Below are 12,531 nucleotides of genomic sequence, written 5' to 3'. Positions count from 1 at the left end.
CACCAGGTTTCCGAGTGCTACACCGGCCTCGGGCTCAAGGTAGGGGCGGGGGAATGGCGGTAGTTATGTCCGCGGGAGACCACCGTTCCTCAGATAGTCGGGTGTGAGTCTCTCTTTTTGAGGTTTGGTCCGGGGGCGCAGTTGGGCTTGCTGCTGGTGTACGTTTCACCTAGTCGCACAGCGGCAGCCCTGCCTGAGCTACTCGATGTCCTCTCCGGGTTGGTGATTGAGTTCCCCAAACTTATAGTTTTGGGTGACTTCAATCTACCATCCCTGGGAGGGTCATCTGAGTTAGCTCGGGAGTTCATGGCTTCCATGATGGCCATGGACCTGACACAGGTAATTTCTGAACCAACTCATGAGGGAGGCCACACCCTTGACCTGGTTTTTTTATCTGGACGGTGGTTTGATGATCTTGGTGGGGGCTCTCCATTTATTATGCCCCTGTCATGGACCGATCACTACCTCCTGCGGCTGGTCTTCCGTCTTGCCACCCCCCGCCGTGGGGATGCGGAACCAACTAGATGGTACCGCCCTAGGCGCTTAATGGACCCTGATGGGTTCCAGGCAGCGCCGGGATCCCCACCTGCCTCCGTTGCTCACAACTCGGTGGATGCCTTAGTGGAAGCCTGGGAAAGGGCAGCCACTGAGGCACTTGACCGAGTTGTACCCTTGCGGCCCCTGACCCAGTGCAGATCCCATCGAGCTCCATGGTTCTCCGCGGAGCTCCAGGAGATGAAGTGTCGGAAACGGGGCCTAGAGAGCTGGTGGAGGTCCAGCCGATCCGAATCCGACCGGTTGCGACTAAGAATCTATATTAGGTCTTATCTCGCAGCGATGAGGGCGGCGAGGTGTAATTACTTCTCTGCCCTCATCGCGTCTGCAGATAATTGCCCGGCCGCCCTGTTTAGGGTGACTCGCTCCCTCCTTAATCAGGAGGTGAGGGAGGATCCCTTGCAGGGTCGTGCCGAGGAGTTTGGTCAACATCTGTCGGATAAAATCGCTCGGATTCGGAACGGTTTGGACTCCAGCTGGGCAGAGTCTGACGACCAGGACACGGGCGGTCTTGTCAACGTTATCTGGGAGGAGTTTGATTCTGTGACCCCTGAGGAAGTGGACAGGATTATGGGGAGGTTGAGCTCCACCACATGTTTATTGGACCCGTGCCCTTCTTGGCTGGTTTATGCAGCTAGGGAGAGGACACGAGGCTGGCTCCAGGCAGTTATATCTGCTTCTTTGAGTGAGGGTAATTTCCTCACCGTCTTGAAGGAGGTGGTGGTGAGACCTCTCCTCAAGAAGCCTGCCTTGGACCCAGCTGTGTTAAACAACTTTCGTCCAGTCTCCAACCTTCGCTTTCTTGCGAAGGTTGTTGAGAGTGTGGTGGCGCATCAGCTCCCTTTGGTCCTGGATGAAGCGGATTATCTAGACCCATACCAATCGGGTTTCAGGCCCGGGTACAGCACGGAGACGGCATTGGTCGCTCTGGTGAATGATCTCTGGAGGGCCCGGGACAGGGGATATTCCTCTGTCCTAGTCCTATTAGACCTCTCGGCGGCTTTCGATACCATCGACCATGGTATCCTGCTGCAGCGTCTCAGAGGATTGGGAGTGGGAGGCACGGTTCTTCGGTGGTTCTCCTCCTATCTCCTGGGACGCTCGCAGTCGGTGTTGGCAGGGGGGCAGAGGTCGACCCCTAGGTCTCTTGTTTGTGGAGTTCCTCAGGGGTCGGTCCTCTCGCCTCTCCTGTTCAACATCTACATGAAACCGCTGGGTGAGATCATTCGTGGTTTTGGAGTTGGGTATCATCAATATGCCGATGATACCCAACTTTTCATTTCGACCCCAAACCACCCCAGTGATGCCCTCGCTGTGATGTCCCGTTGCCTGGAGGTGGTTCGGGTCTGGATGGGGAGGAACAGACTTCAGCTCAACCCTGACAAGACTGAGTGGCTGTACATTCCGGCATCCCGGGACATTCAAAATGTTCCATCGCTCTCTATGGGGGGGTGAGTTTTTACCCCCCGTGGATAGGGCTCACAACTTGGGAGTCCTCCTAGATTCACGGCTTACCCTAGAAGACCACATAGTAGCCGTGACTAGGGGGGCTTTCGCTCAGGTTCGCCTGGTGCGTCAGTTGCGGCCCTATCTGGACCGGGATGCCCTGTGTACGGTCACTCATGCGCTCGTGACCTCTCGTCTGGACTATTGCAATGCTCTTTACATGGGGCTTCCCTTGAAGACTACTCGGAGGCTCCAACAGGTACAGAATGCGGCCGCAAGAGTTGTCTTGGGAGTTTCCCGGTACTCCCATGTTACACCTTTGCTCCGCGAGCTGCATTGGTTACCAGTTGTCTTCCGGGTGAGGTTCAAGGTCTTGGTGATGGTTTTTAAGTCCTTACATGGCATGGGTCCGGAATACCTCGGGGACCACCTGCTGCCGGCACCGACTCCCCTCCGCCCTGTGCGTTCCCACAGAGAGGGCCTCCTCAGGGTGCCTCCGGTCAGAGAATGCCGGCTGGTGGCCCCCAGGGGGAGGGCCTTCTCTGTGGGCGCCCCGGCTTTATGGAATCAACTGCCGGTTGAGCTCCGGATGGCACCGGATCTTCGCTCCTTCCGGCGCGGGTTAAAGACCCATTTATTCGAACAAGCTGGCCTGGCCTGATGGGGGAAATGTTAGGGTTTTAATGTTTTTTATATTTTGATTGTTTTAATTTGGGCAACAATTTAATCCTTTTTAACTTTTGTATTTCTATTTATATGCCCTGTTCACCGCCCTGAGTCCTTCGGGAGAAGGGCGGTATAAAAATTCAATAAAATAAAATAAATAAATAAATAAATAAATAAATATAAAAGTCATGGAGTCCCTGCAGATTTTACTCTGCTAGTTGTTGCCTAACTGTAGGGGGCAGTGCTCATCTCTGTTTCAAGGCCATTGAGCCAGAGCTGTCCAAAGGCGGCCAGCATGTCACCATGGATCACTGTCACCTTCCCACTGAAGTGGTACCAGTTTATCTATTTGCACTTACATGCTTTCAAACTGCTAGGCTGGCAGGAGCTGGTAAATATAGTATATAATATATACAGTTAAAAAAACTAATACAATTTAGGGCTGTAGCTGAACTACTGGTTAACAAACTAAAGAGTCTAATTGTATCTGCCTTCATTACAATAGTTACAGCATAGATACCAGTGCCTAATGGAGACAATTGTAGTGGCAATGGGTGCATCATTGCAAGACCTGAAGGACTTGGTTAGAGACACATCATCAGAGAAAAACAAGAGGCAACAGCAACTAATCAATCAATCACCAGTGCCTGAAATTGGTTTCATGAAAACCACTTGAGAAACTGAAGCTATTCTAGTGATCAAAGATGAAATTCTCAACATTTTACTAAAAAATAAAAATAAATGGCTATAGCGAGATGGTAGCCCAGAAAGAATGATTAATAACCTCAAATGTGAAAATACTGCTTTCAGAAAATAATATAATAAGACTTATCTACATATAGCGGTTAGCCCAGTTCTCTCTCCTTCCATTAACCTTGTTCCTTAATCCAGCTCTATCCTATTCTTGTCCTTTCTTCATTTTCATCCTTTCTGGAAGAAGTGAGGAGAATATGAGGATGGATCTGCCTTCTATGTTACATGATTGGCTGTTTGTGATGGATAATGATAGATATATGTAAATGAAAATAACTGATTGTATAAATGGACTGCATTTATAGGCATTTGACTGATTTTCCTCAGGGTGATCTACTCTCAATCTGGCCATTCAAATCTTTCAATGGTGCACATAGCTGCTCTATTTATGTTCCACCACCTTGCTGTTCTTCATCTTCTCTTTCCTTTCCCATCTTTCCCTGACTTCTGAGGAGAGCAGGGTCATATGTTCAAAATAGGATAATTTGACCCTAGTCATTGCCTGTCCGTTTCTGATATTTTTAGATATAGCCACATCACAACATCTGGATAACTTTTCCAAGACCTTCATTGCTACTTTACCAAATGCTAGTCTGTAAAGTTTAATTTACAATTGCCTTATTTTAATTGATAACAATTAGCACTTACAGTTCTATTCACAAGTAATTGAGATTAAGGTCCACTTAATTCAATGGCATACCTTTTGGCAATTCTGTATGGGACTGCTCTATTCCTACGGTGCCTTTCCTGGTAGCGAAAAGGGAACCATATTTTTAAAGAAATGAAGTGTTTTACAATATAGGTTGCAGTGAAAGAATCACATATTTATATTCAATCTACTCTTAGCTCAACTTATTTCTGAAACTCACAATTCAATGCAGGTTGTTTTTTTTTTTAAATCAGAACTAATTTCATTCTCTCAGTATTGCATCCATATTCAAAGGCAGAACATTTAAAAGGCTGCAGTGATGAAATTTTGCATATTATCCTTACTAGTCTTTGCACATGCAATGGTTTCTCATTAATCTGTAACAAGCTATCTTAAGAAATTATTCTCCCCCGCCCCCAAGAATCTGGTTATATTTTTATTTGTACTGGCAAATCTCATGTGCGCCACTTACAGGATGGACCTTAGTACGACGATCAAGGCAGCGAATAAACAGAAAGAGAAGGATTTCCTGGCCTTGACATGGGCAAAGGATTGTGCTCCTCAACTAACATATTTTCCTTTGGTCATTCAATCCATAAGGTCTAATTTTATGCCAATGCAGATATAAGGTATACTGTATGTATATTTTTATCCACAAATCCAACAACGAATATTCTCCTTACATTTTCTTCAGTTAACTATTCCTGCTGATTGCCCATCATATATATGATTCTACCCATATACAAAAAAAAAAACAAACCCAAAACAATTTGTCTTTTGCTAAGGAAGCACTTCTCCCTCCCCACCCAAAAATATTCAGATTAGGCATAAGGACCTATTTTGATCAGGAAAAACACTGCAGTAAAAGTTAAAAATCAGGGATAATGATATATAACTGTAATAATAGTTACCTGTAAGTGGGTTGTTGATAGAAGCTTTTATTCACCTGTAGTCTTCAAGGAGTGGCAGAACATTCATCTGCTGACAGTGCTCTACTTTCCATTTTCCTGATCAACCAGAGATCTATAAACTGCCTGCTACAAACTGTAGGATAGCCTAGAAAGCCTCCTTCAGCTCCCTCCCTCCTTCTTTCTGGCAATGGCTGCATTCTGCAGAATACTTGGCACTTGGGTCAGAACCCAGGATACCCGATCTGTGCTGTGCAGATTTGGATAACCATTAGATGGCAGCAAAGGGTTATAGAAAACAAAGCATTGTCCATAACCATCTACGTTTGTGAGTCCTTAGAGCTCTGGGAAATAGAACTGGACACTGGGAAAGGAATTGGAGAAATACCTTTGGCCTATAAAGCCCCAGTATGAGATCATTTCCCAGCCTCTAAAAAAAATGTCTTTGGCTATATTGTCTTATATTTTCAAACTGAGTGTCAATGGTCATGAAAAGGATTAGGAATTGGTCTTTGCTTCGACATTAGCAGCTCATTGCTGGATGAGCTACAGGAAGACTTTTTTTTTCTTTCCCAGCCAAAGCATCAACTCTCCTTGTGGTGAGTACATCTCTCACCAATACTTACTCATGCAATCGCCTCCATACCACCCTGCTCGGCATTCTGCACAATAAATGCCCTTGATGTAGAAGTTGTCTAGTGATCCTCCCCAAGACCCATTGCGACAGGTCTTACAGTTCTCAAAAATCATGCAACCTGAAAGAAGAAGAAAACTCTTTAATTACGTAAACTCTTTACACAACTCAGTGTATCTGTGTGGTTGCTGTACACAATTCATTACTCTCACAATCCTGTTTTTCCGTGCAAGCTCTTGTGTTTTTTTTTAAGAGCAGCTCTGCACATCCTTTTCAACGTATGCTTACATTTGGGTGTCTCAGAGAGGTAGCTGAAAACTATAGACCGTACAGCCAATGTTTTTACTTTGGCTGTATAAAATGTGGCTTGGGAAAGTCCTTTCAAGCAAAACACTCATCTAAGCCAAACACACCCAAACATAAAGAGAGAGAATATAAATACCATTAGGAGGGCTGGATACAAAAATTACAAACATGAATTTTCCTGTAGTCTACAATGACTGAAAAAGTGATGACATGATGACACGACAACACAACCACCATCTTCCTTGTTTATACTCTAAAGTAAGATGCACATACTAAAGTCATGGAGTTTGTGTTATGATGCCACAATGTATGTTTCTTCACCTGGCATTTCTTCCCATCACTCACAGATGTCTATAGCTATAGCATCCAGACTTTCTCCTATTGATCTCTCCCTTCTTTTTCCTGAGGATCCTCTTGTTTAAGGGAAATTTACTTCCTGAACATCCTATATTTCAAATCAACTCAAGTAGAATTTTATTTTCAGTAATGCCCCAATGATGGCCCAAAGGTTAGATAGGATTCAGTACTAGTTTCTGCCCTAACATTTATGAACAAGAGTTCAGAATATATTTTACACATTAGCAAATGACTATTCATAGTCATTTGCAAATTTCAACATAAATTTATTATTATTTATTTATTTATAATAAAAAGGAAGGCTGAATGTCATTCAAAAACTATTTAGAAGTCGTGCTTTGGAGCACATAGAAATGAAAATGCAACATTTCTTTAAGCCAGTTGCTTCTGCGAGAGCCGGAAACCATACGAGCTAATATGTCACATTAAAGATGCAGCTGTTTTAATGCCTCAACATTAAAGCTTACAGCAGCTTTAACTTATTTAGGCTCATTTGGAAAAATCTAAAAGAGGACAAGGCTGTTTAAACGAGATCTTGCACTGCCAATCCCATTTGGCCCGAAGCACATCCTCTTAATAAGTTTCAAATCAGGCAGAATCCTAATCGATACATATTCTTTGCAGTCTCGCAAACTGCTTCTTCATATCCTTTATCTTCAATTTTAAAAGCTTTCCTCAGCTGAGTTTGAGATCAATAATAATTCTCTTTTTAAAAAGAAGGTAGTGTGCCAACTAGACCTTGGAGACTGAAGTGTAGCCTCCATGTAGTACTGAAGCCAAAGGTGACTTTACTTTTTGGAGAGCTTCCAAGCATCCATGGTAAAATCCTGAAATGTGAGTTTCTATTGTGTGAGGAAAAAAAAGCTAGCAACAATATGCATTAACTTTCATCACAGTGAGCATTTGTATTGGCATCCATCCATCTCTAAGGAGGAAAAAAAACTATTAATCATCAAAATCTGGCAGACAAAACAGGCTGCATGCTCCACCTAGCTACAAGCATTTTTACTGCATGTAAATTAAACAATAAAAGAGTACAGGTGGACACATCAAAACAGCACAGTAAATCAACTCACCTGGGTGAATTAGGCAGGAGTCACACTCATTGTCCTCATTCCTACAACAAGGAATAGTATATCCTACTACTTCTTTCTGTCCAGGACACACACATTTGATCTGATCATATTCACAGCACTCCCGACACATGATATTCCATTCAGCACCTGGACAGTTTTCGTTGATCAGGGTGTACTCTGCAGAAAAACAAAATGAGAGTTATATGAGAAAGAAGAATTTTACCTATTGGCAGAAGATAATCCTTGTAACTGGAAGTCAAGCAATGTATTACGCAGGGATGTTTCCTCTTATTATAAAATTAAGCTGAAGGAAAAAGTCTGCCAATTGGAATAGAGGCCTTAGGAAGAGGCTACTCAGTTCTTTTATTACATGTCATTTTTTCGGTCAGAACTGTCCATGCTGCACTACCAGTTGAAAATCCAAGAAGAGGGGGGGGGGAAAATGGAATATAGAGCTTTGATTAGGAAAGTGGCATGGACTATTGTTCAATTAAATTGCCAGCATTTAATGGCTGCACTTTATTTCATGAAAAGAAGCATTCCATTGGAAGAGGCAGCCGTGGCTCCCTAGTGTCACCTATTATGCGCCCTCATAAAAGAAGGTCATATTTCATTTATATCACTTTCTAAGAATAAAAGACACTGTGCAATGGCTCATTTATTAACTATTTATTATGTCCTGAAGTTTTTTTCCCCCTCCAAATCAGAAAACAGGTAGTCCTTGACTTACCACCACAAATGGAATTTCTGTTGCTAAGCAAAGCAGTTTTTAAGTGACTCATCCCCAATTTTACTTTTTTTTTTGCCATGGTTGTTAAGTGAACCATTGAAGCTGGTAAGAGAATCATGGGGGTTATTAAGCAAATCTGTCTTCTACCATTGACACCCAGCTAGATTACAGAGTCGTCATTACGCTATAATCCCAAGTCCAAAATAAATTCTAACACATAAAATCCAATGGGGCAGTCCAAAAATCATGTTTCTGCCCTCTTTCTGGGATAAGAGAAATTTGGATTCAGCAGAGTTTCAAGTACTATCAGGTCAGCTGGCTTTTGGCTATTTGGGCTACTTCGCATTGGATTACAAGCAGTGCTTGATTTAAACCTGTTTGTTTAGTGACCATTTGAAGTTACAATGGCACTGAAAAAAGTGACTTATGACAATTTTTCAGACTTACTGTACAACCATTGCAGGATCTCCATGGTCATGTGTTCAAAATTCAGATGCTTGGCCACTGACTCATATTTATGACGGTAGCTGTGTCCTGAGGTCATTTGGTCACCTTTTGCAACCTTCTGACAAGCAAAGTCAATGGGAAAGCCAGATTAACTTAACAACTGTGTTACTAATTTAACAGCTTCAGTGATTCCCTTAACAACCATGGCAAGAGAGGTTATAAAATGGGACAAAACTCATTTAACAACTGTTTCACTTAGCAACAGAAATTTTGGGCTCAACTGTAGTGGCAAGTCAAGGACTAGTTGTATCTATTTGGAGCTTTTGCACTCAGTGGAGGACACAGGAACAAGAACACTTCAGAATCAACCTAATTTTCTGAAATAAATGGATGACCATATCCTTGAATGTGCTAGTTGGTATGGACACACACACACACACACACACACACACGTGTGTATATATATATATATATATATGTTAAGTATTTGTCAAGGCTTTGTGAAAGCACCTTGCTAATTAACTCTTTCATTCCTGCTTTGGCCTGTCTCAAGGCTTATCCACAGGATATAGTCAACTATGACAGCTCATTATTTGTGCAAATTATTCAAATTGCTAATAAAGAATTTTGGGAGGCTGAGATGGCCATTTCGAACTCTTTATGTTCTCATCAGTCAGTCATACCCTTTATCCGGTTCGAATCTCAGATAAAGGGTATGACTGACTGATGAGAACATAAAGAGTTCGAAATGGCCATCTCAGCCTCCCAAAATTCTTTATTAGCAATTTGAATAATTTGCATATATATATATATATATATATATATATATATATATATATATATATATATATATATATATATATGCTTTCAGTTGAAGAAATTGAATTAAGGCAGAAGGTACCAATCTCTGCTATTTGCAATAAAAAGTATATGTTCCAAATATTTCTAATTATTCAGCCTATTAGGGAAAAGAGCAGTGTTATAAATATTAATAGAAGCATTATGATTAGTAGTGCTAGTAACTAGAACGAATTCATTTTCTAGTAATAAAAAATAAAGGCATCTAAAGGCATTATAGTTATAATAATTTATACGCAGTTGTGCTTTAGGGCATTCCATCTTAAATTTTTACATTAATTTCCAGGCACTTAATCCTAATACATTATGCTCCATTGAAACATACTTATCTGCAAGTATTACTGGGTTGAATAGGCAAAATCTTGGCATGAAAACAGAGAACTGAACTTCAGCAGTAAACTTCTGTTAGCAGATCGGTTTTATGGGCTAATTTATCTGTATGTTATTTGCTTGGTAGTCCAAATAATAAAGCACTACTCCAAAGAAAATGTAGGATTTACTGAGAATGAAACCCATCAACTATAAAGTGTTATTAAAACAATTTTGCTAATTATAAAAAAATACTTGGGGGGGTCCAATCTGATTTCATTACAGCTTTTACAAGCAGACGAGATTATTTAATTAATGATTCTTCAACCAGGACTGACCACGTAATGCTTGCAATGAGATATAGCACGCATAACCCTTTGAAGTGGTATATTCATACATTGCAGACAATTAATGCTGCCATTTTAAAGCAATAAAGAGCAGTTAAATGTGCAATTTGATTCTAAATGAACACTAGAATTGTTTAAAGGAACACCTTTCTACAAAATAAGTCCTGTAGGAAATGGCACTGATTGGTTTTGAAGAAATGATTCTCCCATGCAGGAGACATAACTCCCTTCAATCAGACATTTAGGGTGTAGGAGAAGACTCCTCTTAGCCTTCTACTGCAGCTCTGACCTCTCGGCTACATGGCTTTAGGATTATCCATGGCACAATGTTGGAGCAACCCAACCCAGAAAACCTTCAGCTAGTAGTCCAGAGAAGGTTTCAGGTGGCTGCCTTTGACTCAAACTGTGGGCAACCTCATGGCATTCACCAAAGCCTGAAATCAGATCAGCTAATGCTATAGAAAAAGGTTCCTCTCCACGTTCTCCCACGTTCTTCAAAAGACGTCTGAGAGGGGCACCCAGGAAAGAACAATCACATAATCATGGAGGAATCAGATTGCCTCACAAAGCAGCTTTGAAGTGCTTTGCTCTAAAGTGAAACATTCCTTTGAGGCTTCACATAGCCCTATGTCAGCCTTAGAAGGTAGACCAGGGAGGAAACATGGTCACATAAGCTACTTCTACTTTACTGTAAAGCTGCATTAACAGAATTTTGCAGGTCTGAAAATACAGTTCTCCCACTGTCACCTTTACATCCTTATAACTTAGGAAGAGTCCCTCCTGAACCTCTCACTTCATCCACGATGTAGCTGTTGGCTATGCTACCTTATTCAACTGTTACTTAAGCAGCATCTTTTTGCCAGTCTCCCAAGGTCCTTCCTACATGCCATTACACCCTAGCAAATATTCCTGAATTTTGTGAAGATTGCTTGATATCTTGTAGTTCTTCATTATTAGGGTTTACAGTGGAATTGCCACATTCGGTCATATTTTACGAAATATAAACATTCATCCTATAATGTTTCTTAGGTTCTTTTTTCACATAAATAAGATACTATATAGTACTGAGATTCATTACAAAGGTGCTTTGGAAGACACTGGAGCATGAATAAGCCCTGTCTGCTGCTCTTTAAAACAGCTGTACAGCAGTCATATGAACCTGGGAAAATGCATGGCTGCTTTGAAGATCTGACTAAAGTCTTCTAGTATAGAGGAGTAAGCAAATAACCTTGAACAAGGTACCCAAGTTTATTATGGTACCTGTTCCCTGACCTAGCTTAAATTGAAGAGTTCACCCTACTTAGTTTTTCAACATTATCAGTCAACTTTAATTATGGGAAAACACAATTGCTTATCAAAATGTCAGAACTTAATAGTGAAACTGAAATAGTGCAGAAATAGTGGAACTGATCTGTTTGATCACAGAACAAACAAAAACCTTTATGAAAGACTGGAAATCTTATATGGACTTTTTGCTGAAATAATAAAAAATATGATTTATGGATTTGAAGAAACATGTCGACTAAACCAGGGAGAAAGGTGATTTGTAAAATATTTAAGAGGAAAGAGAGACAATAAGAATGTAATTATCTGTTGAAAAGATACATGAAAATCACTTATATATTTCCTTCCTTCCTTCCTCAAATGAAGACACTTAAGGAATTCTGGGAGTTGAAGTCCACGAGTCATAAAAGAGCCAAGGTTGTCTACCCCTGGTCTAGTGGTCAAAGCACTAGGCTGAAAAGTGTGAGACCATGAGTTCTAGTCCTGTCTTAGCCATGAAAGCCAGCTGGGTGACTTTGGGCCAGTCACTGACTCTTAGCAGAAGTCACCTCACAGGATTGTTGTTGTGGGGAAAATAGGAGGAGGAAGATGTGTTGGATATGTTCGCTGCCTTATTTGTTAAAACATTAAAGGCAAGATACAAAGAAATAAATAAAATAGAAACTGGACTTATTCAGAAGTAATCATATCATTTCTCTCTTAGCTTGAGAATAGTAAGGATGTGGCAATAGATACAAAGGAAGGAAAATTTATTTGCAAACATCTAAACTGTGGGACAGCCTATGAATTCAAGAAGAAACGTGTAAGTGGTCTCTCATAGTCCCACACATAATTAAGATTCCAATCATAATAATACTGTTTTGCTATCGGAGTGGTTCTATTGACAATTTTTATTTATCTGAGCAATTTGCAACCAAAGGTTTGTCATTTAATGAAGCAGTAGTTAAGTGAGATATCTCTTGACTGCTTCACTCAACAACCGTAACTCCAGCACTCCCGGTTGCAGTTGTTAAGCAATCTCCAGGTTGTTAAGCAGAAGGAGCCTTATGAAAAGCATGCAGGGTGCCTCAGAGTGGGTGAGGGAGGACTTAGGAAGCCTGATGTAGGCCACATGTGAATCTGTCTCTGTTCAGGAGCTGAAAATCCTCCCTGCTGAAATCCAAGCAGGATGTTTAGCTCCTGAACAAAGAGAGTCCTGTGTGGGGT

At 41.5% G+C, this 12,531-nt stretch overlaps 1 protein-coding gene across 1 annotated transcript in view; it reads right to left on the bottom strand.

Moving 5' to 3' along the window:
* PAMR1 (peptidase domain containing associated with muscle regeneration 1) overlaps window positions 1-7,495 on the bottom strand; it is a 71,548-nt gene extending 64,053 nt beyond the window's left edge. Inside the window, exons 1-2 of the mRNA XM_081327530.1 lie at window positions 7,351-7,495; window positions 5,604-5,732 (exon numbers count right to left, since the gene is read on the bottom strand). Of these exons, the coding sequence (XP_081183656.1) occupies window positions 5,604-5,732; window positions 7,351-7,480 (259 nt within the window). The 5' untranslated portion in view covers window positions 7,481-7,495. The remainder of the gene's footprint in view (window positions 1-5,603; window positions 5,733-7,350) is intronic.
* Between the last annotated feature and the right edge of the window lie 5,036 nt (window positions 7,496-12,531).

This window comes from Vipera berus (genome assembly GCF_964194415.1).
Source record: "Vipera berus genome assembly, chromosome: 1".
NCBI lineage: Eukaryota > Metazoa > Chordata > Lepidosauria > Squamata > Viperidae > Vipera > Vipera berus.
Note: the sequence above shows the minus strand (reverse complement) of the source record. Positions and strands in the feature narration are given on the sequence as shown.